This window comes from Ixodes scapularis, unplaced genomic scaffold, assembly GCF_016920785.2.
Source record: "Ixodes scapularis isolate PalLabHiFi unplaced genomic scaffold, ASM1692078v2 PGA_scaffold7__128_contigs__length_106722199, whole genome shotgun sequence".
Lineage (NCBI taxonomy): Eukaryota > Metazoa > Arthropoda > Arachnida > Ixodida > Ixodidae > Ixodes > Ixodes scapularis.
This window is the reverse complement of record NW_024609882.1, coordinates 580,262-606,316: the sequence shown is the minus strand read 5'-3', so window position 1 is coordinate 606,316 and position 26,055 is coordinate 580,262. Positions and strand designations below refer to the sequence as shown.

Sequence of the window (26,055 nt, the reverse complement as noted above, 5' to 3'; positions counted from 1 at the left end):
TTTTGAGTGACGGGTTAATCTTCTGTAATCTTGTAGGGGGACAACAGCGACTTCTGCGACACACAAAAGGCATTCTCGGGAAGAGGGGAGTTCCTCCTGCCCCTCTTCTCTCGTCGTGGCCGGAGGCGAGACACTCACCGTCACTAGCTGTCAAGGTTCCTAGACGAGCATTACAAACGAGGCGTTAGCAACATCCACCAGGTGCTCTTTTCTAATCGTTTAATTTGTTTTAAAATTCCTTTTCGTGACTTTTTTAACGAGATATCGGTGTGTGCGATGTGATACTGCTCCTTTGAACACATATAGACCATAAAATAAGGGCCGAAATTTCGTTGTAGTAACCCTTTAATACGAGTTTCTTTATGGCTTGGTGATCACAAACGCCTATGAATGGAGTGTGCACGTCCTCGAAGGGGATGTCTGAGTAAGGACGCTCCCAACATAAGTCGCTCTTACAACTCTGAGCTCTTTATCACAAGACCAGCGACGTCAAAACAGTGGTGTTTTAAAACGTCACGTCAGCAATGCGGGGGAGGGGGCGGCAAATCTCACTCAGCCCCCACCACCACCACTGTTGCCCCTATCTCCCAAACAGTTGCGACGCCCTGCACAAGATGTTTCAGATGCGCTTGTTTAGAACTGAAACCAAAAGTGCTCCTTAGCTTCTGTCAGGGGTGGCCAGACTGGCTCGGGGTTAGAGCCAAAGACAAAACCACAAAAGTTCAAAGAACTGCAGTAAAAAAAAAAAAGTTTTTTTAAAGAAGAAACAATATGGAGTGAACAGTCCTTTCCAAAGGGGACAACTGTCAACTACAACAAATAACACCAGGCAGCAGAATGTTTCTGTAACCGCTGAAAAGAAAGCATGGTTTGCTAGCCAGCCAGTGCCCCTGACGCTTGTTACGCGTATACAGTTAGAAGTTCTTTCTAGAGCAATAAGAGAAACGGGGTGACTGGACACATCTATGTGCCAAGAACAAGTCCAGCTGTACGTATGTAGTACCAAACTGCTAAGACCATGAGCTTTTTTTAAATGCTCCAACTCTTTTCATCTTGGGGGAGGGAAAGGGCGCACACTTACCAGGGAGCTGCACTTGAACCGGCGGAGAGCTGCATGCAGCTCGCACGCTGCGCTTTGACCACGCCTGGTCTGTAGCTAGGGCTCCGTGTTTTCGGAGTTTATTTTTCGTCAAATTTGGAGGGTGTTTTTCGGAGTTTATTTTTTGCCGAGTTTATCGGAGTTTATATATTTTTTAATCCCGATTCTCCGAAATTCGGAGTTTAATTTCGCTGTGTTTCCTATTAAAATAAATAAATAAATAATAACCGAATGTAAACGTATTCCAGATAAAAAAAAGAAGACGCGCTTGTATCAATTGAAATATTTTCGGTTGAATTTGGCGTTGGTGCCATTGCCATTGGCAATACTAATTTATCCGTCGGATTTAAAAACAGCGCGAAAAGACGAGGACCAGACAAAGAAGTGACACGAACGTAGCGCTGTTTATCCACGACAAAAGTCACGCACAAGTGGCACTTGGATAAACGCCGATACCTTAAAATCAATAAACTCCCGGACGTAGTCGCTAGGAAGCTCGTAGTCATCCCATCCTATTCCACCAACCTAGCCCGCGGCCGCGTGAGGTGGAGTGGTTAACGAGGTAATAGAGTTTAAACTGCCCCTCTTCCCAATTTTATACAATCCCTATGGTCCATAGCTTTCACTGTTCCCAATACATACCCTTTCGTTTCTCTAAATCACAAATCGCATGGCCCAAACCGGAAACCAAAAGAGTGGCTTTTGTCGTGACCGAATGTACAACGAACGACCTGTTGCCCTGAATCAACCTTGAAGAGACAAGCGGCAGGACCCCTTTTGAAAACGGTCCGAGATTTGAAAGATAATTATGCTGCAATTTTACCAGGACCATTGACTTTGTGCTAATCAAACTGTAAAAAAAAAAAAAAAAAAAGGCATTGACACATAAACATTTGGAGTTTATCGAATAAATCCGAATTGACCTAAATTTTACCGGCGGGTGTTTTTCGGAGTTTTCCAGATTTATCCGAAAACACGGAGCCCTATCTATAAACCTTTTCTGCAAGTGCGCCGCCATCTTGAATTGACGTCACTTCCAGTATGGGCGAAAACATCGTTTTGCCTTTTCCACGCCAATAGAAGGCATTTAGGATATAAGCGTAACCGTCACACTTTCTCTTTTTGCCTCCCCTTCATTTTTTTACTATTTGCAGGTTGAAACGTTGGATTATTTTTTCGTTGCCCATACCGGATACGCCTATTAGGTGGCTGGGGTTGAGAGTACACAGAAAAGGTCTATAGCTAAAGTTATCAGATGAATCCAGCAGGGGTGTATCCAGGAATTCTTTTCCAGGGGGCGGGGGCTTGAGGTGGCTGGATGTCCATGACTTGGGGTGCGGAGCGGGGAGTAGAAGGGGTCCAAATGCATCTGTACATTATAGAGTCGGCTGGCTTTCGGGCCCCATAAGCCTCCCCCCTGGCTGCGCCATTGATTGCTAGTGTGGCAGCAGGTTGGAGCACAGAAAGCTCACAGAAGCCCCATCTTTACCTGTGTTTGATGCCACAGCATTAATGGATTGCGGCGCACCTTTTTGGAACTCGCTCGCCATCTATTATTCGCTTTCTCGTTGTAGCTGTTACTGCCAAAGTCTGGCATTACTGTAAAATACCGCAGAAGAGCCCACTTCGCTCAAGCGCCCACTTTTAACATTTCCCAAACTTGGGAGTTTTGCAAAATATACGTGAACTGCCCAATTTGACCAGACAAGCGCCCGTGTCTACATTGATCCAGTTTTCGGTGAAAATGGGGTGGACATTCTCCCGGTATTTATGGTAGGTGTGCTTTCAATAACGGGGGCTTTAGGATTGCAGTTGTCGGCTATCTCACAGAGCCCTCTTTTTCACTATTGTAGAACGGCCGTCCAATCCGAACCATTCCAGCTGTTGTCCCCATCGCATTTATTGCAGCATGATTCTGGTTGTGACAGGAAACGGTAGCGCTTGCACAAAGAAGAAAGGAAACACTGCTCACTCTAAAGTAAAGCGACGTTCAAATTCGTGCCACACGTTACTTTGTGCGACCCTCTGTAAGCTGTAGTGCTGGTCTGTGGATCTCTAGTTGACCGGGTGAAATGTCGGCATTCATAATTTAACCGACGGATTCTTCGGTGAAACGTGGACAACCTCGGGGTGGTGGCCGTCAGTTCCTGGCCATCTTGCTGCATCGACGGTGAGCGATGGTACTGCCCCGGCCTCTCAACTGCTGCAGAGACCCCAAACGGCGGTCGAGGCAAACTAACTTCCCTCCGAACAACCATGATTGCACAATTCCAGGCCCAGAATATTCGCCTCTTATAACTCGCTGTAGTAGGTTGAGATAAGCGGACATTCGTTAAATCAGAGTGTAGGTCCTACGTTGGGGCGTCAGCTGTGGTTGTGAGAGGTGTGAACGACCGTACTGGGGTTCTGCCGACTTCTTTCGAGGCTGTAGTCGTTGACAAAGGTCTCTTTCTGACGGCCTCCAGCATTTGCAATTTCTGCTGCTTTGGTGTTATCCAAGCTCGACTCCCTACCGCTTGAATCCTGTTGGGGACTATGTTGGCACCCGCTTATGGTTTCCATCTGCCAAGTCACCATTGCAATTTGCCGTGACGGGGGGACCCTGGCTGCTTGTCGTCGATTGCGAGTTCGACGGTGTTTTAGAGCGCAGCTCTTAGGGTTACGAGGGTTACGAGGGTTAGTTACCCTCAAAAGGGTTACCTTCACGAGGGTCACGAGGGTTATGAGAGTTACCCTCACGAGGGTCACGAGAGTTACCCTCACGAGGGTCACGAGAGTTGCCCTCACGAGGGTTACTAGGGTTACCCTCACGATGGTTACCCAGGTCACGTGACCCCGGAAGGGGGGGGGGGGTCACGTGACCTGGGGATATACCCCCCCGAGGTCACGTGACCCCCCGTTGACGTCATAGCCACTGATGACGTTATCAGTGACGTCACTGATGACGTCACCGGCATCCGCAACGTCATCGTCATCATCACTGATGACGTCACCGGCATCCGCAACGTCATCGTCATCATCACTGATGACGTCACTGATGACGTCACCAACATCCGCATCGTCATCGTCACTGATGGCGTCATCAGTGACGTCACTGATGACGTCATCGGCATCGTCACGTGACCCCCCCCCCCCCCCCCCCCCGACGTCACGTGACGCCCCAAGGTCACGTGACTCCCACAAGGTCACGTGACTTCCCGCCCCCCGAGGTCACTTGACCCCCCCCCCCCCCCCCCCCCCCCAGTTCCCTTCCCTCCTCCTCCTCAAGAGCTGCGCTCTAATTCGGCGTTACAGGGAGTTGTAAACGGCTTTCATTTTTTTGAGTGCAAGCTAGTAGCCGTCGATTTTCAAACCAATGCCATCCAAGCTGGCAGTCTCGCGATGCGCCCGTGGTGGTGCCAGTTACAAAAAAACTGACCGTGGCGACGCTTCCTGTCGCGCGCGTCGCCGACACAAGGAGACGAAGACGCAGTTTTGGACGCGCTTTCCCTCTCACGCCAGACGCAGACGAAGCGACGGAGGGAGCCTCGGTTCCCGCGGAGGACCCGGATGCCACTCCGGCGCAGGCCGCCGGGCGCCGGACACGCAAGCCTGTCCAGCCGCCGGGCGGAGTGGTGACGCGCCGCACCTCGGCTCGCCAGGTGGCGTCGAGCGCCACCCGCGCGACTTGCGAGGCCCCCCGGCAGACGCGGGGCAGGCAGGCCGCCCTGCGACGCAAGGCCCCCTCGCCGGTGGCCTCTCCCGCCGAGACTCCGCAGCACCGCAAAGGTGGGGCATCCGCCCGTACGTCCGAGGGAACGCGGGAGCTGCAATGCTGTTGGATGTCGCGATCCTGTCGCGGAGGTGGCAGGCGCCCCTTCTGCTGCAGGTCTCCCTGCAGCCCTGCGGAACGCAAACATAAGCCACAACGTTCTGGGCAACAGCATGCTTGCTCCATCATTCGTTGCCACTCGGAAACCACTTTGGATGCATGGGCGGGATAGGACGGTCCAAGACCCGTCCCAGGGCAAGACTGCGGTCGCTGCAAGTAGCCACGTCACCGCCATGTTATGGGCGCCCCAGATCGGCACTTTCCCTCGTCTTTCCCAGGCTGAACTCATTAATTCAAACTCCAGGAAGCCGCACAGTTTGTTTGAATCGTCAAACATTCATCTAAATAGGATGATAGACAAATTTGTGTTATCAAGGGCTACGCGTACGAAGCAGATATTTGATGATTTCCTCTACGCAGGCCTACTAATTATAAGCAGGTATGTCACGCATAAAAGATTGGCGAAATGTACGAGATGAGTTTGTTCATTCCTCAAAAATGTTGTCTATCGTAGACTGTTTAGACAGTGTGTGACACCTCTAAACATAACCAAGTTTGTTCATCCAGCAAAAGTGTCGTCTGTTGTGGTCCATTAGCCCCGTTGAGTCAACTTCTTACCGAGCACCGGTGCACTGGGAGAAGCAACACCCGCAGAAGCGAGCTTCGCGGGTGTTGCTTCCCCGCAGTGCACCGGTGCTCGGCAAGAAACACGCCCGACCGGGCCGCCAGAAAGAAAAGTAGGAATTACGCCGGAAGATCGTTTTAATGAAGCGGCCTAAATACATTCAGTGATGCGATTGCTGCACCAAGCTGCGCCTGAGTACTTACCCTGCTTCATCCCGCTACATTTAACCGAAATGTGAGGCCACGCGCCAAAACTTTATTTCGCTTTATTAATACTGAGGGTGTGATGACTCTGGCCCTGCTGAACGTCCGGATCGTTATGGTAGGCTTGTGCAGATTTTCAGAACTTTCGATTTTAGCCACAAATAACCACTTGATCTCTCTGCCAGTGTCCAGCACTGACGGTACTCGGAATTTTCGCGGTATTTTGTGTAAGTTAGCTTTGTTGAGTGTGCTTCTCACCGCGCACCTGCGTACTGCAGTGAAGCAGCAACCGCGAAGTGAGCAACGCAGTTTAGCCTATCTTGCTTTGCTGCAGAGCACCTGAGGGCTAAAGGGAAAGCATTCTCCCGGGGCAGTACGTTAAACACACGCGCAAACGTCGGGATTATTAAAGAAACTTTCGGCCTTTTTACTCTGGTAAAGAAGGAGACTAGCGAAGCTCTACTATGGTGGGAATAAAGTAATGGCCGTCTGCAAGTCAGAGTGGAAAGGCTGGAAAGGTTGCCGCGATCTCTGAGCGACGGCGGCCACCAGAGTGCTGCGTCGACATTTCTTTGTGGATGGACACCATCCCAGGGAAACTAGCCCTTTAACAACTCCGCCGTAAAAAGGAACTTTGTGAGTGTTAATGCAGCGGCAGTAAAAATGACTGAATTAGGCTGCGGCCATTATTTCTGATAAACTGCGGTATTCTGGCGATATCAATTCAAAATTTGTCATTTAGCTAGACAACTCTCGAGAAAATAAATATGTACAAACTGCTTTATAGGTTTCTTTTTGTTTGAACTCTATCGTCTAATTGTCACCTCTATATACGTTTTATTTGCTCGAGGTACAGTCGGTAGAATAAAACTAGATTAGGTTGTACGAGGAAGCTCGGGAATTAACTCGACGACTTTGGCTGGATTGTTTTCAGAAGGCATACTTATCCTTCACAGGCCATTCTCTGTATTGTGAGGTTCCACATACAAAATGGCATTGATTTTCATAATTTAATGACAAAAACATTTTTTTTTTTTTTTATGGGAATTAAGAATTTTTTTGTTTTATTACAACCTTTAGAACTCGGAATAAAACATCTATTTGCACGCTCGATTCTTTTAGCATTATTTTAGTGGAACATACTATTTGGTTTGCATTTTATTTCGTAGCTGAAATGGCCATTCCCAGCAGTGCATACGGTCCTTCATGGACGAGCATCTCGTTGCCACTCCCAGTGCTTTTATGTGCAACTGAACGGCTGCTTCTGTGTTTGAGGAAATCAAACCTGCCGTTGCACGCAAGTGTGAAGGCAAAGCATGTTTGTGAGTTGGATAGGCCAACGCACAAATCTTAGCATAGGATATTCACGGTGCTGCGAATAAAAGTGAAATGCTCGTGCTCCAAAATGACTTCTTGCTGTTCCATAATGGATTTCTGGCTGCTCCGAGAGGGGCTACAAAATGACTGTAAATTAAGAAGATAGTGGGACAACCGAAATTTCGAAATGTGCTCGAATAACCGGAGGCACAGAATATCCGAGTTGGAATTATGGCGAGACTACTGTAGGCGGTCTGCCGTGACGCACCATTTTATGAGAACTCGTACGGTGACGCTCGACCGGGTCCGCTCTCGATGATGTCATCAAAACGCAGGCCATTCTTTACGAGTCTCAGTGAACGAGTCTCGCGATATGAGCTTCCGTTTGCTCTTACGCAGAAAGATGCTTTTTGAAACGAGAAACACCCGAGCGAACGAGCGTGCGGCTTCACATTGCCGCGGCGTGCAATGCTGGTGCTCGTGGCGTCGAAAGAATTTTTGTTTCGAGAAAAGTGGATAATATTATTTTAAAATAGGGATAGGACGAGCCCCGTCGAGAAGCTGGGTCAAGTGCCAAATATGCCGACATTGGCGAGAAACACTTTGGGCGCCGCGGGGATCTAGATTTTGAAACGGCAAAGTTGCAAAGATGGCGATGACAACGGACAATGCTTTGCGAGGTTTCAGCTGCGTTTGCATCTGTCTCGTTAACAGGCGGGGAAGGTCCCAAGATGGAGTTGCTCTACGTGGCAACGGAGCCACCGAGTGTGTCTGGTGTGGTGCTTTCCCTGGTGTCTTTGGAGCCAGCAGTGAACTACAAAAAGGGAAATTCCTGGTACAACATTTGGAGGGGATTTCGGAAGGAAGTGGGGAATTTGGTTCTAGCCCTGTCGCTCCAGATCTGCAAAAGAACTGGCACCCACCTTGTAAGCAGGTTCTGCCAGCCCCGATTCCTTGGTGTCTATTTGGAAGCCACCAATTGCAGTGTTGCAATGCACTTCCAAAACGAAGCTAGGGTTTGGCTGCCCCGCGTACACTGGGTGGCTCCCGAAGGGACTTGGGATCTGCTGCCGTCTTTAGGTGCAAGCTTCGTCGGAGGGAAGTCGAGCGAGATTTCCTCGCCCCCGCGGAACGGCCGCGTCGCCTTGCGCGTAAAGCGGTTTCCCCCGCAGGGTGGAAGCGGAAAAAGTCCGACCCCGAGGACCTCTCCCCGTCGGAGCCCGAGCTGGAGCACGACGATTCGGACTCGGACCCCGTCTGGATACCGGACGCAGCCAAGGTGAGAGGCCTCCCTCGCATGTGCAGAGCCTCGTTCGGTCCGTCGTAAAGAACAACATTAAGGCATACTCGAAATATTGGAGGATCAGAAGGGAACTGGCTTAGAAAAATATTTGAAAGCAGCTTTATAAACGCCAACCCCCAAATCCCCAAATTTTCTCCGTCCACGCTTGTCCCGCTACATTCAGCGGGGAAGCTGAATTGGTGTATAGTAGCTCATATGATGTCAGTTGACATCATGTGGCCTATACATGCCTGCCAACTCTTCCGAATTTTTCGTAAAATGTACAGTTTGGGACTAATTTTACGATTTTACAAATCTTGCTTCAAATTTTACAAAAAAAAAGTACCTATATGAAATATTTTTTTTTTTACATTTTTTTTTGTAAAACTTTTGCTGGTGGTACCTTGCACCGCCACAAGAGGGCGGTAGGTACCATTCATTGCTGGTGGCAAAGGGTCAAACAGGATTGTGTGGAACATTTATGGTTAAAAGGAAAAGTGGCGGGGGAGCAAACACTACTTGGCTTTGTGTATTTGTGGACAGGAGCAGATGCCAAAGAGGAAAACAAAAGAATTATAGAATGTATAGCAAGTGACATTAATGAACTAGGGAGGGGGTTTGAGATTATTATACTAGGAGACATGAATGCACACATTGAAGATATGGACGGGTACACGGATTCGACAGGTAACATGCTGCTAGATATGTGTGAAAGACATGACTTGGTTTTATGCAGCAGTACCGAGAAGTGTGAAGGGCTCATAACTTGGGAGGTAGGGAGTTTGCATTCGACGATAGATTATTCACTAATGTCGCATAGGATGTATGATAGGCTAAAGGTAATGAACATAGATGAACTTGGGGTCAGAAGCCTGGGTAGTGATCACAAACGGATCAAGCTGAGCTTTACGAGAGAAACCGGGAAAGGAAAGATGCAAGATGAACAACCAGATAGGATCTTTTACTCGGAGAAGCAACTGGAGATAGCAACCAAACAAATTGAGGAATTAATTTCTGGCGATACCACAGCAGAATGGACTTACACAAATTTAATGAGATTATTTGAGCTAGAGCTATCCAAGGTCCGACCTAGAGAAAAAGGAAGGCATAAACCCAAGAGCTGGTGGGATGGGGAGGTTAAGAACGCCATAGAGAGACGCCAGGAAGCATCCAGGGAACACAGACATTCCAAGCAAAGGGGGGAACCAAAAGCCGAAGTAGACAGAAAATGGGATAATTTCATAATTTATAGAAGGGAAGCATCCTGTTTAATCAGTGAGAAAATGAGAACAAGGGGGTCCCAATGGTTGTCAAAAGTGCACAAAAAGGATAAAAATGCAGCCAAGAAATTTTGGAAACATCTGAACTCCATGAGTAATAAGACAAGTTTAGAACAGAGGTTTATAGTTACAGCTCAAGGTACTCGACTGGAAGGGGATAAGGCAATGCAGCATATAGGGACAATGATGGCGGAAAAATTTAGAGACCGAAGGAATGAGGCACATGCTTTATCGCAGGAGAACAGACCGGTAAGTGCTATGGATTCGTTCGGACAAAGAGAATGGGAAAGGGCAGAGAAAAGAGTTCCTAGTAGCACCTCGACAGGCCCTGGCGGTATTCCCATTATGTTAATCAAGAACTTGGGCCCAAAATCTAAGCAAGCATTAAGAGAGGCAGTGAATAAAATGGTAACGGATGGGAAAGCCCCCGATGAATGGAGACTAAGCAGGATGAGCATGATATATAAACGAAAGGGGGACAAAGCGGACATAAACAACTATCGTCCTATAACGCTGACGTCAGTGATTTACAGGGTGGTGATGCAGATTATAAAGGATAGACTGCAGGCATGGGTGGAGAGCGAGGGGGTGCTGGGGGAGCTGCAGAATGGGTTCCGGAAGCAAAGGAGGTTAGAGGACAATCTGTTCTCTTTAACGCAGTGTATCGAAATAGCAGAAAAGGAACAAAGGCCCCTATGGCTAGCGTTTCTGGATATCAAAGGAGCCTACGACAGTGTAATTCAAGAGAATTTGTGGGGCATACTGGGTACATTAGGGGTAGAAGCTGGAGTAACTAATCTTTTAAAAGATATATATAATAGCAACAAGGTGCTTATAAAATGGGAAACAAATGTATCGGAGCCGATAGAGATAGAGCGGGGGCTTAGGCAAGGCTGCCCTTTGTCGCCTTTGTTGTTCATGTTATACTTACAGGGATTGGAGAACAAACTAGAGCGGAGCGGGTTTGGCTTCAACCTTTCTTTCATCAAGCAAGGTGAATGGATTAAACAATCACTACCGGGGCTGATGTATGCAGATGATATAGTGCTAATGGCCGACAACAAAGAAGATTTGCAGAAATTAATGGATATCTGTGGTACAGAGGGAGATAAACTAGGTCTTAAATTTAGTCAAGAAAAATCGGCAGTGATGATTTTTAATGATAAAGATGGTGGCGAGCATAGGATACAAGAGGTCATGTTGGAGGTAGTGGATAAGTACAGGTATCTTGGGGTATGGATAAATAATGGTGTTGAGTATCTAACGGAGCATGAAAAACATGTAGCGATGAAAGGTAGCAGGAATGCAGCCGTCATGAAACATAGGGCTCTGTGGAATTACAGTAGGTATGAAGTGGTGAGGGGTATTTGGAAAGGGGTCATGGTTCCCGGCCTGACCTTCGGCAATGCGGTCCTGTGCATGAGACCAGATATTCAAGCAAAGTTAGAAATTAAACAGCGGGGCGTAGGTAGGCTTGCTTTGGGAGCTCATGGAAATACGCCGAATCAGGGGGTACAAGGCGACATGGGATGGACGTCATTCGAGGGCAGGGAAGCTAGCAGCAAGATAGAATTTGAGGAGCGTTTGAGGGAAATGGAGGAAGAGCAGTGGGCTAGGAAAGTTTTCAGTTATTTGTACATGAGGAATGTAGATACCAAATGGAGAAAGCGAACTAGAAAATTATCAAGCAAATATTTGGGCGGCAGTGGGGGCGCCAACCAGGAATTACGGGTTAAGAAAAGGATAAAAGAAACAGAGAAGGGTCTGTGGGAAACGGGTATGCAGACAAAACCAGCACTGGAGACGTACAGAATGTTCAAACAGGAAATTTGCAAAGAAAATATCTACGATAATTCTAGGGGAAGCTCTTTGTTGTTTGAGGCCAGGACAGGAGTATTGCGGACTAAGACGTACCGGGTTAAGTACCAGGAGATGGACACTTTATGTAGTGTGTGTGGGGAGCAGGAGGAAACGGCTGAACACTTAATACTTTTCTGTAAAGGGCTTCACCCAACAGTTAACAGTGCCCGGGCGGATTTAATCAAAGCATTGGGTTTTAAAGACAGTGAAGGAAAAATAGACTTTACACGGGTAGAAATAACCAAGCGGAGGTTATCAGACTGGTGGCTAAAATCGAGGCAGGGGTGAGATTTAATCTTGGAATTCAAAACATATAATTAGATTTATAATGTTGGCTAGGTGGCGCAAGCCACCGCCCGATTCACAGGGTTTAGCCAGATCCATCCATCCATCCATCCATCGGGAGCGTCGTGTTTTTTACTATCTGTGTATCCGGTGGCCATGGATCCCAAACCAATCCTAAGCCCAGAGCCTTTGTTTGTGTGCTTGGCAGCGCACGTTGGTTCGGCGTGCTCAGACGTGGTTGGCCAGTATTGAGGCGAGAAGTGGGGCGTCTGTGTTTGTTGCACAGGAAGTCGTAGCATTCCCCCGGTCGCGGTGGCTTGGCGGCGCAATGGCGAACTTCAAACCTTAAAAAAGAGCTACTTTCTGGTTTTCCCGAAGTCCTAGACTTTGGAATTCCCGTGCTTCGTGCCGTCCAAAAAGGGAGAGAAGTTTGGATTTTGTAGCACGTGCATGTGTGATGTAAGTGTTTCGCACGTTGGCACGAGCCATACACATTGCTTCAATTTTCCCACTAAATCTTGCTGGAAAACTGGCGTGCCCTCTTCACCCAGTTTAAAATTAAGGTTCTTCTTCACTCTCTGAAACGACGGTCTAATGTCTTCTAAACACTTTAGAACTATCGCACCTTAAATACTCTATTTTATGCATTATAGGACTTCAAAAGTAAAAGTCGCTTCAAGTTTTTAAAAATCTTTTTTATGAGTTTTAATACATTTTCTTTTATCTCGCGTCAAACCATAATGGAAGGCTGTGACGCGGCCTGGCATTCTTACGCATTGGAAAGTCCAAGACTTGGATAGTACGAGGCTTTTAACGTAATGTTTGTGTTTTGTACCAGTGACAGATAATTTATGTTCTAATGAAGCTCTCAAACGTGATATTTAATATATGAATGTGTAGCTTGTTTGGAGGAACTAGACTTCCGGTTGGCAAACGGGTCGTTGCCCGTCACATTTCTTTATTCTACATTCGTGGCACCATGGCCGACGTGACATACTGCAAAGAGACCTCGGAATGAAAGTTCTCCAGTTAAAAGTTATTATGGACAAACTGAACCCGAATGAGATATTTATTGGAGCGAATAATTTAAACGTTAAATTACCCACCAAATGAGCTATCGTTTGCCGTAATGGCTTATGATGGCAGGCCCGTCGCCGCCGGAGGTTCCTGCGTTTCCTTCACCGGCTGGCCTCCGAACGGTTTTGGAAAAAAATCCACATTTGTAAGAGAAGCGCAGCATTGTTCTCGGCGTGTATTACAAACTTTGTTCGGAACCTCCGAGCTAATCGCACGATGCAATTGTTCAACGAAGTCTGAGCTGTGGTGAATGAGTGCAAAAAGTGCCAGTGGCAACATGTCTGGTATCGCGGGCAAAAAGATGTTTGTTTGTCAGTGCCACATGCTTTTATTGGCATTGCAAAAAGGACAAAACCAGTTGCATTTTGCCGCGCGTGCTTCATCAGTTGCTTCCCAACAGCTCCCTGTAGTGCAGTTTTAGTGAGTCTTTAGGGTAGTCGGCATTGTCACTTTAATATCCGACACACAATTCCTGGCCTGCGAGTCCATGCAGGCAAGACATTTTGCGAGGGCTTTGGGTCGGAGTCGACGTTCCATTGTCCAGGCCTACGTTGTCCGTTTAATTTTCCGGCATGCCACAAAAAGCAAAGAGTTTCTGCGGACCCTGCTTCCCCTCGACGTCCAAGGCCTCTGTGATAGCTAGAGCCCTGCATATCCGCAGATTATCCGCAGATATCCGCAGCAAACTGGCGGTTGCAGATAAAAATTAGACGGATTTTGGCGGATTGCGGATCGGATGCGGATGTCAGGGGTTGCGGCTGCAGATATCCGTGGATCCGGATCTAAATTTTTGTCCAGTGGCATTCAGTCCGTCGACTGATGTTTCATCTACAGTAGGGGCGGCCAAACTGTGGCTCCCGAGACACATGCGGCTCTTCACGTGTTAAAGTGCGGCTCGCAGCTCCCTCCCTCCCGGTCACACAAGCACTTCCTTAAAAAGAGAAATGGAACATGTTTTAAATCGAAAGAGAGGTTGCGGCTTGGTAGTGCTACTACTACCTTACCTACAGACTGCTTTTGGCTCGTGTACATTGAATGAATTTCATCTATTGCTCTGGACAAAAGTTTGTCCCTTTCCTCTTCCATGCGGCTCTGGGAACTTCCGTGGTTTTGCTTGCGGCTCTTAGGCCGGGTTGTCCTGGCCACCCCCGATCTACAGATTGCTTCGTCGACATGCAACATTTCATCGAAAGGCTTCCCGTGTTCGTTCCATCGAAAAACCTGAGACGTTTCGTTGCACACAATCCTGCTATTTTCGTAACCAACTTTTTGCGTCTCGCCTGGATTACAGGGGGGAGGGGGACATGGTTTGGTTAAGCACGCCTTAGTGAATCGCGCGCTAGCTTTTAGCGGCTTAGTGAAGAAATAAGTTGTCGACAAAGCGTCGCAGGGGCACGTGCCCACAAAACGTACAGCATCGATGAACCGTGTGTCCGTGAAAAGTTGTCCACGAAACGTATTTCCACAAAATGCGTTTCGAAGAAACGATAGGGATCCGAAGAAAGATGTGATTCTTACTGAAGATGGCTTCAGCTAGTGCATTTCATCTCGTCAAAAATGTTATGTATAGAAAAAGTAAAAATAAAGAATGCAGGGCATCAGTCGTGCCGAAAAAGCTCGTTCTTTGTCGGGGAAAGAGCGGAAAACTTTTTCGGGCAAAGAAAACCTTAAACGAACAAGTCACAAGAGAGTAGAAGAAACCTCCCCCTCTCCGCAGAGAGTGGTGTGGTCGTGATACCAAAAAGAAAAGAATGCTTTGACAGCGAGCGCGACCCTGCGCCACGGCTTGCAAAGTTTCAAAATTAGCGGCGCACGCCCATAGGCAGCCCTTAAATTGCCCGTTTCTTTTTTGTATGCTTAGAGTTCTAGCCAAGAAATTCTGGTAATTCATATTCGTCCGGTTACGACGCCAGAGCGCCAGCAATGCCAGGGGCTGCCGCTCGCAACCTACGTAGCCGCCCCGAGCAAAAAGAAAAAAACATGTTTTCTTTCAATATATGTATTTGGGCGCCTGCAGGCAGCGGTCTTTCTCGAAGAACACGTTAGTCGATCCGATCAGGCCTTGGACTCTGACTTAGCGGCGCATCTGCCCGCTGGCTGACACAAAACACCGTGTGAGACTCGAGGCGGCCGCATACGCTCGGTGACTTCACAGAAAGGATTTTGTCTTCCTACCACTGCTTCTCCTCCTCTCTTTTCTAACTTTTTTTTTTTAAGAACTTTTTTTCTTAGTCGTTCAGATTTCAGGGGAAAGTTAAGGGGCCACAGGTGAAAGTTTCCGATTCCGCGTGCGGCGGGGAAGAACGCGGTCGGCGTGATTGCCACTGATTTTGCTAGTCTAAACGTAATTGTAACCTCGGGTGGTTAGCAAGAACATCAACATGGTTCCCCATTTTGCGGATGCGGTTTGGATACGGATACAAAGTATGCGGATCGGATACAATAATGTAAAAAGTTTGCAGATGCGGTTCGGATGCCGATACAAAGTCTGCAGATGCGGATACTCAAACCGTTATCCGTGCAGGGCTGTAGTGATAGCATATCGTGCCATCCCATCGACACCACTCGCAAAATGAAGCACAGCTGCGCATCAACCTGGGTACATCAAGAGGTTCCAGCCATCATCACCAGAGATACTCAAACTTGCCTCGCGCGGTAAATCAAGCCAAGTAAACCAGGGTTGAATTTTCGGAAACTGAGCAAACAAAAACGTTTCATCCGCACCGCATCTACGCCAGACTTCCAACCAGGGCTATTTTTACTCGGGCACTGATACACAGCCAAGGAGCCGGGTGACGTTGCTTCTAAACTGGCACATGATTGGCTGTGGAGGCCCTTAGCCTTCCTCTGCGGTCCAACGCAACATGAAATGAAGTATGCAAGTGTGATAAGTTTACTTTATGTATTTTGTCTTGTAGTGAAAAAGCAGAAGACTGCTCCTTCGAAAGGTTTGCTAAAATATTTTTTAATCATTCTTCGGTGCAAATTACTTACTCGTTTAAAAAAGAATGTGAAACACAACGTTCAAAAGAGCTTTCATCCGCCTTTTTCGTGTAACGTCGAGTATGCGAGGTAAAATTATTGGCCTTCTATTATTCAAAATGAAAAAGCTGTCTTTCCAGAATATTTTCTTCTCTTAGGACCAGCGTCGATCCTCAGGGTCATGATAGAACTGAGGCGCACAACGTGTAACAGAGGCATCCACCTTGCACCGAACACATGAGAGCAAACGAGGACTTTTTCATTCTTCGTAATAAACAAACAGAGAGGTATGTTTCCCAGAAAGCTGTCTCGTTACATTCTTCCTAGCTATACAATAACGATCGTGAGTTGTCACGGCAATTTCTAGCAACGAGCCTTCGGCAGTCCTTGTGAAAAAGAGAGTGTAAAACGATATTTTGTGCCATTCTAATCTCGCGTGTGGTCTATACGTTTCTTTCGTATTTATAGGTGCGAGTCATCCGCTCCGTGTTGAGCAGACGATAGGATGCTTTTTAAGGACCTAAGTAGGACTAGCTAGAGCTCTCGTAGCACCTCGAAAGCTGCAAAGTCTGGTTTTAATCATTTGTTCGGCTTATTTGCTGGAATGCAGTGGAAGAGTCGCTCGAGCGTACCTCCCCGGTTTCTAGATGGTGTCGCTCGACCCTTTGCAGGGAGCAGCGGGAGCAGGAGTCGCCGCGCCGCCCCCCGCACCCGCGGCGACCGAGCCCGAACCGGATGCGAAACCGGTTCGACGCGGCAAGGGAGGCAAGCCGGCCAAGGTGGGACTTTGGGCCGCGGCACGGTCTTACGGGCCGACGAGCGGCGCAGCGTCGGAGGCAATGTAGACGGTCCATTTTTCTGAGCGCCGTTCTCTGGGGGCGCCTAACGAAAGGAGTTGTTGGGGCGTCCCTCTAAGCGGCCTCTCCGTTACGACAGACGAAGCCGGCCCGGCCCGGGGCGCGCAAGGGCGGCGCCAAGAAGCCCAACGGCAAGGGAGGCGGGAGCATTGACCTGGCTCCCGACAGCGGGTCTCCGGAGTCCCTGCAGCTGAAGGTGGAGCTGCCCACGGAGGGGGACCCGGCCGCCGTGCGCAGGGACTACACCCGGCGCCCGGGGGCCGCCCCCACGGGCAAGGCCGAGGCGGCGCCCCTCGAGATCAAGGCCGACGGCGGCGGCTTCAAGGTGAGCGAGCGTCCTCCCGGCCGCACCTCGTGCCTCGAGTCCTTGCGCCGTTTGGTTAAAGCATTTTGCTCGTACCGCTGGCATGCCGTCTTTGAGGTGGCCCTGGAACTGCACCTCGCTCGAGGCTTTGCGCTTTTTGCCAGATCCAGAGAACAGAAATGGTCCTTCGCGACCAGGGGAAGCTTTTCGAGCCGAGAAAGAGAGAATACGGTAATTCCAAGCGTCGTACGCATGGCGCCGGCGTTGTAGAGATCCCTAAGGTGGAGCTTGGTCGTAAGCGAGGAGCACGTTTAGGCGCTTGATCCGCCGTCCAGATTACGTTTGGCTCTCCAGGGCGGGTACCAAACCTCCCTCAATATACCCCGCTTCTTCCCCGTTATGTTGGCACGGAGAGGCCCAAAGGTCTGCTCACCTTCGCAGCATCACTTCACCGTTTGCAAACGTGGGCCTTGGACCGTAAAAATCGACGGCTGCACGAAGCCATCTAATCTTTTCGTCAAAGCTGTATTTCACGGGTCCCTTTTTCTCGTAATATTACGAAGCATCACTCCCTTTTTGTAAGAAATAGACAGGGGTGGAACGGCTGTGCCATTTGCACCATTTTGCGCCAGATGCATTTGTCTGCGCCATCCTGCGCCATTTTGTGGAAACTGCACCACAGCCAATACCTTTCGCCATTATGCTCCAAATCGCCCAACGTGCGCCAAAGAAATTGTATTTTGTCTTGGTTTCGGTTTTTATCGACTCGATTGGCAACAAGTGGCGCGTTTTGCTTGGTCGGCCTTGCAATCCTTTGTTTTGTTTGTTTTCCCCGTTTATCCCGAGTCGGAAGCGCCGTAAAAAACTCGGGGGGTCAGATTCCAAGCGCTACGTCACCTGCGACTGGATTGTTATTCCTCGACCATAAGCGGTTAAGCAAGTCGGCCGAGGTGAGGTCGAGTCGTTAAGCGTCAGATTGCCCGAGGCTCTGCGGCCCGGATTCTGGACGTCAACCAGTTGAAAACCCATTAGCAAAAGATTCCTTCTAGAACTTCACCGTTAGAAGTTGGAACCGCATTCCTGCAAGATAAACCTTGATTTGATAGAACTGAAACGCAGTCCGATCCCAAACCTTGCCGGCCAGCAGCTCTCACGCGAGCGACAGATCTGCTCGGCGTACTTTAACCTTGCTCCCGCTTATTGCTTCAGATACGATAACTTCGTTAATCGTAGTCTGCTGCTTCGATATTGAGTTGCACAATAGGATAAACTCAAACTTTGTTGCCCTATTCCTCCGCGCAACTGCACGTCCGTTGCTTACGCACGTCACGTGGTTCGCACATATAATAACTACGTCAAGCACGCGTGGGTTGTGCTATAAGCAGTACTGGTTTGCATTTTGAGCAGCTGAAGGCCACTCAGAAAATATCAAGGACACTACTTATTTATTTATTTCAGTACCTTCAAGGCCCAGGGGGCGTTGCAGAAGGGAGTGGTGGAAAACATAAAAACCAACAACAGGTAGTTAATTCAGAAATTTAACAGAGAATGAAAAATGCAGACAACGCAGGTTATAGAGAAAGTACGCAACACTCAATGGCGGATCTGAAAGTGAAGTCGTCGCTAGTCGTTGCGATGGAGGCGGGCAGGTGGTTCCATTCGTTACTAGTCCTTGGGATAAATGAATGGAAAAGCAAGTTAGTGCGACAATGTGGCACGCCTACTTGTTACGGTGGTCCGAACGAGGTGGGATGGCTCTTCAGAAACATATGGTACTTGCTTTTTGGTTCTTACAAAGGCCAAGTTTTCGCATCTGTTACATCCCATTTACCTAGGTTCCTAACCACTCATGTTCATCTGTGCTGCTAAGCACAATTGAAATTGCTCCCATGCTTGTCTAAGAGACAAGTGTAGGCGCAATGAAAACTGATCTGAGCTGCTCCTAGCCTTCTCCAGGGTGTAGTTCTAGCTGCTCCCAACCTGCTCCAAAACAGCTGTTTCAGCTACTCCCTTGGCTGCTCCCAAATACATTTCAGGAGTTCCACCCCTGAATAGGGCCGAAAAACTTGCCAGGGTCAGCAGCGGACGGCGATGCAGACGACCGAGTCGAGTGGGCGCGTTTGGCGTTCGTATTGATAGATGGCGTCGGGAGCAGCGTTTCAAGGTGTAGCCGCCCAGCGAAATAAAGCGGACGACACGCGGACGAAATACGTCGGTAGCAAAAAATCTGTCGTTACGACACCGCATTTTTTTTGTTTAGCTTCAGTTTTTGCTTTTATTGTTTGCATTTTTTAAACCGAAGGTACGCGACAAAAAGATTATCTTCATTTTACTAAATGACGGTCGTCGCGACTGGTCCGAATAAGGCGGTAGCGCCATCTATCAATACGTGTGCCAAGCACGCCCCGCCACTCCACTCAGTCGTGTGTGGCCCGCCGTAGACCCTGGCAAGTTTTTTGGCCCTATTTTTTACAGATGCGGAGCTACGCTTTGCAATTCAATATGAAAAAATGGACCCGTGAAATACACCTTTGCCAAAACGTTTAGATTGCTGCGTGCAGGCATCGATTCTTACGGTCCATTTTAGACGGAGCCTGGTGACTCGGGACGCCCTATGGACGTCTGTTATCCTCTCATTTGGCACACTCTCGGGAAAAGGACTCGTACATCATCTACCGCATTCAAACACCTTCCGTCTTGAACGCGAGAATTCGGAGTTTGCTCCAACACCGAAGATGCGGAGGAACTCCCGCTTACGCTCACACTCTAATAAGAGGAGACCTTGTGAAAGTTGCGCAGTCTCGGTGTGGCACATAGTCGAGTGGTGCCTCAAAAAGGGCGAAACGCGATAAGTGCACTTACGTTTGCACCTCATTCTCCACGCCTCGCGTTTTTTCTTTGGCGGGTGATCCGCCTCGTCCGAGAGATCACCCACCGAAACAAAAAAAACGCGAGCGGCTACGTTGGCGAGACGAAGAACGGGAACGAAAGGACCACCAAACACCGTGTGAGCCAGTTGCTGAGCACTGCGACGTCAAAAGACCACCGGTTTGCTTTGAACCAGAGAACCCCCTGCATAGACTTTTCCTTGAGGCAGATTCAAATGATGCCAGGAAACAACCAGGTGCCACTTTGCCTACAGTCTGTATCAACGGGCTCTGCCATATCGCTGAGAGGAGGAACAATGCCGTTCCTCAAGGGCCATTGCCATAGCCACCCCCGGAGAAGGACCGAGTAGGCCTCGAAACGTAGGGTTCCTATTTTTAGGATTTGGTTGGTCCTTTATTTATTAGATTTTGTCAATCGAATAACTTTGGGGGAAAAAAAATCACTTTGGCCTAATCTATGAGTTACTAGTTGAACGATGTTTGTTGGTGCGTTAACTTCGAAGCGAATTGGGGACTATGGAGAAAATGGCGGAGTTCAAGCGACGATTGGTCCAAACTTTGAGTCCCCCGTTTTTGTGTGCGGTCCTCGACCGATAATTCGGGCCGAGCGAGGCTCGAGTAAAAGTCTGAATTCTCGAGTAGTCCAAAAAAATGAATTTGTCCGAAAAAAATCTTAGTATTGTCATTTTACGCACTAAATGGCGGGAGAAACCGGTTGGCAGCTTGCTGAACCGTGTTTCACCTCCGCCCAATTGGATCGTCGTTGGCGTCGGACGGCCGCACGATAACCTGCACGGTAGCATTGATCGAGCCCTCCGGGAACGAAGCGTGAGCAAGACCGCTCGGGGGATTTCTTAAGACTGAGTACTGCTTGGGAAACCATCCAAAATGGTTCGATGCACATCGGGGAACTTTTTTTGAAGGTCGCTTCTCACCGGAAGCGACCATCTGTTAGATCGTTCTTGAACCAAACTCTGCAAAAGCACGTATTAAATATGGCTGCAACTTTCGTGGCACCTCCAGCGATGTGGTCGAAAGTTTAACTAAATAAAGCTGAAAGGAAACTGAAAAGGTTCTTGAAAAAAACGAGTTAGAGGTGAATTCTAGCATATTTTTTTCCCCGTGAATTTGCGTATCACGAGCATTGAGCCCAAATATACCGATCTGTGCGAGAAACAATGAAAAACAAAGCGCCGTTTGTGACGTCGTACCCAGAGGTTCCAACTGCCTCGCGCATGCTGCTAGTGAAGGCGTTTCTGTCTGTTTGGGCGAGGCTTACGGAAGGCACGGAAATGCCTAGCACTTTGTAGCGCACGGTTCCCTCTTTTCACCGAACGTGAAGAGAAGAAGGGGGCCCTATTTTGAAAGCGTTCTTGTGGGGCACATCAGTCTGGAATAGGATTGTGATATTTGGGATTGTGGAGGCCGTATGAAGACGATTTGAGTGTTTTTCTGTTTAATACAGAACCACTTCAGTTTTCCCTGAATGTCCATCATTTCGCTACTTTCCGTCGCCAGATTCAAATTGCTTACGGGGTAAAAACAAGTGGTCTTGAACGTGATGCGAGCCGAGAAATATTCCCTCGGAATCTTTTCTTTCCCGATTCTTATCCACGAAATTCGAGCTGCGTGTTTGGCGTGAGCAAGCTTTTGACGCTCGCCGCTTTTCTCCATGGAAGAGATGGAAGAAAGTGCTCGAGTCTCGTACCACCGGGCTCGCGAGCGCCGAGGAATAAATCGACAATGTTGGGACTTCAATCCGTTTGCTTATTTGCAGGCACGAGCGAACAACACGCCATAGAGAAAACCTTCAGAAACGAGATTTGGAAAAGCCACCGCGCGCAACCAAGCTCTGGTCCCAGCGGGACTTTCGCTTGCCCGTGATTTCATTGAGACAGCCGACGATGGGACTTTGCCATTCATTTCGGTTTCTTTATATTATACACTCCGAAAGATTTGGAATGTCTGTTTGAGCGCAAAGCACACGTGAGATCCAGTCTCCGCAATCTGTGTGGGGAATTGGGCCGGCGACGCGTGGCTGAAAATATGTTTGCAGCTAGGAAAAAACGGTCCGCGTCGTGGCACGTTGCACAACGAATGTGGTGCTCTTTTCTCGAGTCGTCATATTTGGAGCCCCGTCCTCCGCCGACGGGGTATTGTGACGGTTGGCTCTCGCGAGTGGCATGGGCAGCCAGCCACGGGAGGTTTTTGTGGAGCGTGGGGTCATCGTGGGCGACGGACGTGCGCAGACGGGCGACTACATCCTGGCCGTGGCGGACAGGAGCAAGACGCGGCCTCCCATCTGGCGCATCGAGGGCCGCTCCTTGCTCCAGCGCTTCGAGGCCATCGAGTCCGGGGACCGCCTCCTCTACCGCAACATCTCCTCCGTGAGTTTCTAGAAACGTCCGAGGAAGGTCGATTACGGCGACACCCTTGGCCGCTAATACTGGTTGTGTTCGTTTTGGCTCCTGGGGCTGTCGCCACAAAGTCTCCGGTTTGCCTTTCAGTTTTCGGCGTGGAACCCCTTGGAGCAGGCCAAGTACACGAGTATCACGGTCCGCGTGCACTCGAACAGCAGATCCGCCACCGTCGTGGAGGTGTTGGAGATCCACAGCAATGCCCTGGGTGGCACGGGCGGCGAAAAGTGAGTCGCAGCTTTTCTGCTTTTCTTTTTTTTTTTGGGGGGGGGGGTGTCGAGCTTCTTTTGACCGGACAGAGAGGGCGACCGCCGATGTTGTCCTGCCTTGACGCAGGAACGGAACGGAAGCCAGGAATGCCAGCCGGACTGTGGAGAACCTTCTGGAGAAGTATGAGGTGTACCTGCAGACGCTGCTGAGTCACGTGCTGGATCCTAACTTCCTCTCCGAGGTCCACAAGGAGAATGGTGCGTTCCCCCCCCCCCTGAGCGCAGGAGTCTGCCCTCTCATTGGGGAAAAATATTTTCCCGGAGGGAATCATCCCTAAAGGGGGGAAATCGAGGAAACAAATTTGGGCGGCTCGGAATTTTTGAATAGCTTCCTCCTAGCTTTGTCTACATGACCTCGAATGGCACTCGTTTCACGAAGGAAGTCTGCGAATGAAATATTTTTTTCGGCGAACGCTCGGCAGTTATTGCGAAGTGGAGATCAAGCAACGAGGTTGCATTCGATTTTCACGGTGCTCTCAGGTTGTCTACTTAACTGCCACCTTGATCGTGCTTTAAAGGGCCCGTGCAGCAATGTTTGGACTTGGGTCAAATAAAAGGGGTAGTATTTACGCGAATGCAGGTCGACCCATTTTTCGATTTCTGAAAATCTGAAGTGGGTGGGTCGACGTATAATCGAACCGAAGCATTCCACCGCCGACAAAAACGAAACCATCGCGATATCAAGAGCACCTTGGCTCGTTGCGAGTTCAGCCGGCTGTACTTGTAGCATTGCGCTAATCTGTGCGCTCATCTTCCGAGTCATGTGCGCAGCAATGTTTTCCCGAGTGCACCGAGGAATCTGGTTGGGTTCTCTTTCAGAGCCTTCTGTGCGCGGCGTCTGCTTGCAATTCATGTGGTGACCTTGAAGTTTGGTCTGAGCGATGCGGAGGTGTGGAGAGCTTGCCGTTCCACGAGGAAGTTCGACTGACCTAGTAGTAACGGGGTGAGGCTCGAGGGAGGAATAGTTGTTTTCACGTCGGGCAGATGGCGCCATGTAAGCTGAATACAGTGCAACTTGGTTGATGATACGAGGTTTTTGACGCATTTACTCACGTTGAAACGACAATATTTATAAAGTATGGCATTTGATTGAGGACATAACGCCACATCTTGCCAGCTTATTACAATGCATCCAAGCGTGCGTCACGTACCTGTTCCCAGCCACGAAGTGGCTGGGAACAGGGACGCAATTTGCAGCCACTTCGTGGCTGCAAATTGCAAAATATTTCCATTCTCTGCTTCGCTATTAAAGGGGCCCGGCAATCATATTTAAGTGTCCACCTTTTTTGCGGTTTCCACGTCTCTTGGGGTTCGGGCAATCCAGCGGGCACGGAGAGAGCAACTAAATATCGGCGCGTCCTATTTTAACCGGACGACGCGGAAACCTCCACCGACGAGGGCGACCCGTGTTGCCGAAAGCGCACGATATGTGACGTCTTTCGTCGTGGCCTTAGTACTGGTCAGAGCCGCTAAAAGCTCTTTTTTAGTCGAGATACAAAATATAAGTATCGCGAACCGTTTCAATTATGTATGAAAGTAGTTTTTGTTCACTGTTTTAGATCAGAAAATAAACGAATGCAGTTCAGAAAGTACGGAAACAAAAAATGACTTCTCATCATACTCGCCACCAAGCGGCGGAAAAAACGGCGCATACTAGAAAGGGCTAGTAAGATGAGGCACCAACGAACGGCGAATGTAGAAAGGTACCGGATATACGTGGCAGCGCTGCGGTCGTGTACCGGCTCGAGGATCCTATCGGTTCCGAGGGTTCCAAAGGCCTTTGGCGCGGGCTTGGCTGGCGATCTTGCCATTTGGCAGTATGGCAGCGCGAAGTGGCTCCCGTTCTGAACTGATCTTTACCCCGTGTTTGCTGTTGTTTGCGGCCAATGAAGTGTCATGCCAAATGCCGAATTAGTTTTTAATTGCGCAGCAAATGCAACGCGAGCCGCCCTGGCCGCCCGCTTCATACAGCCTATCCAACACGCGCTTTAGTGGCGCCCTCTCGAGCCGTCGACACGGAGTGCGGCAGCCGTGAGCGCTCGCTGAGCTCACTACGCCTCCTCTAGCTCACGGCCACTCAAGCCAGGACCTACGACGTCTTGAAGGAGGTTATTTCTTGCTTGTTTTTGTAATTCTAGTTTGCCTATAACTTTTAAAATAAAGTAAAATTTCTGAAAGGAAAAGTTTCATTAAGTTTCTACGCTCAGTGCGCTCAGGTTCGGTGCAAATTTAAAACCAGCCAAAAACTCCTTTCAGGGCCAGCAAAGAAAACTCAACATTTTAAAAGAAAGGGGTGGTTTCTCTATTCCTTTTGGTTAGACAAAAAAACATAAAAAATTAAAATCTCCAAATTCTTTTCAAGTTAAAATTGTTGAAATCACACAACACGCATCTCAGGACAGCATAAGTTGAAGTTTTGCACATCACGAGGCACTAGAAATTTTCTAAGAGGATTCGTCTTTCTAGTAACTAAAACTTTATTTTGGGGTCTCGTAGCGCTTTGTCTCGGCGGCAGCTGCCGCCTGGATATTGTTTTAAAGCTATGGAGGCAACGACGGGGCTCTCAAAACGGCATCGGTAATTCGAGTCCCGGGGGCGAACTTGTCTCGACAAAGCTGCGTGTGGCTTCACCTCGCAACGGACTGCGGGGAACGCTCCCAGCCGGTTCGGCGCTAGGAACGTGTGTGTGCCCTCGGTATCGCTGCCTCGCGCAACGCTCGGAGAGCTTGCAGCGTCCACCATGATCCCTCGCGAGACAAAGAGCTTATTTTGGTGGCTCTCATTCTCGCCGACAGACGAGTACTTCCTGAGCAACATGCAGACGATCGACGGCGAGAACGAGGTGCGGTGCAGCGCCCTCAAAGACGCCCGCAACTGGAGTTCGGAGCTGTGGAAGGCGGCAACCTTGTTCCCGGAAGTGGCGGTGTCCGACATGGAAGACACCAGCCCCACCTGCGAGGTGGGTCGCGCAGAGTTTTTGAACCCCTGTTCCCATCTGTCGTAGTTCTTGGGTGAACGCTTGGACCGCTACATTTAGCTGCGAGCCGTAGGGTGCTCGCACCGGGTTCTTAGCAGCCGGCGGTTGGGTAGAGTGCCACGGGGGAGCACCCAGATACTTTGTCCAGGGCGTGCGCCACCCGCTTCAAAGAAGTATTTGTTTTCCTCGATCGATTGTCTCTTGGAGCTGCACCCAAAAGGCTCTCGCGTTTTGTCAGCCTCCGTGGACGTCTAGCGGCGCAAACGTCGCTGCAGTGGGTGCCGTTCCAAAACAGGGCTGCGGCATCGAGCCCGCAACGCGCATGGTGGACTTCTCCGGGACGTGTTACAACAAGCTGGACCTGACCGAGACGTCCGCGGAGGAGGAAGAGGAGGAGAAGCGCACGTTCCGGCTCTGCTTGGGCTGTGCCCAGCCCCTGGGCTCCTACTGCCAGCTGCACCACTACAAGTTCCACGCCTTCCAGAAGTGCAAGGACAAGGTGGGCCTCGCAACGCCCTTCCC

General features: G+C 49.3%; 1 protein-coding gene across 1 annotated transcript in view; it reads left to right on the top strand.

Annotated features, from left to right (window-relative positions):
* The window catches only part of LOC8027358 (proline-rich protein 12), a 30,990-nt gene that overhangs the window by 2,014 nt on the left and 2,921 nt on the right, over positions 1–26,055 (top strand). The window contains exons 2-10 of the mRNA XM_002407903.5: positions 4,601–4,867; positions 8,228–8,334; positions 16,493–16,600; positions 16,758–17,003; positions 22,120–22,257; positions 22,378–22,514; positions 22,624–22,754; positions 25,352–25,515; positions 25,829–26,032. Coding sequence (XP_002407947.4) covers positions 4,601–4,867; positions 8,228–8,334; positions 16,493–16,600; positions 16,758–17,003; positions 22,120–22,257; positions 22,378–22,514; positions 22,624–22,754; positions 25,352–25,515; positions 25,829–26,032 — 1,502 coding nt within the window. The remainder of the gene's footprint in view (positions 1–4,600; positions 4,868–8,227; positions 8,335–16,492; positions 16,601–16,757; positions 17,004–22,119; positions 22,258–22,377; positions 22,515–22,623; positions 22,755–25,351; positions 25,516–25,828; positions 26,033–26,055) is intronic.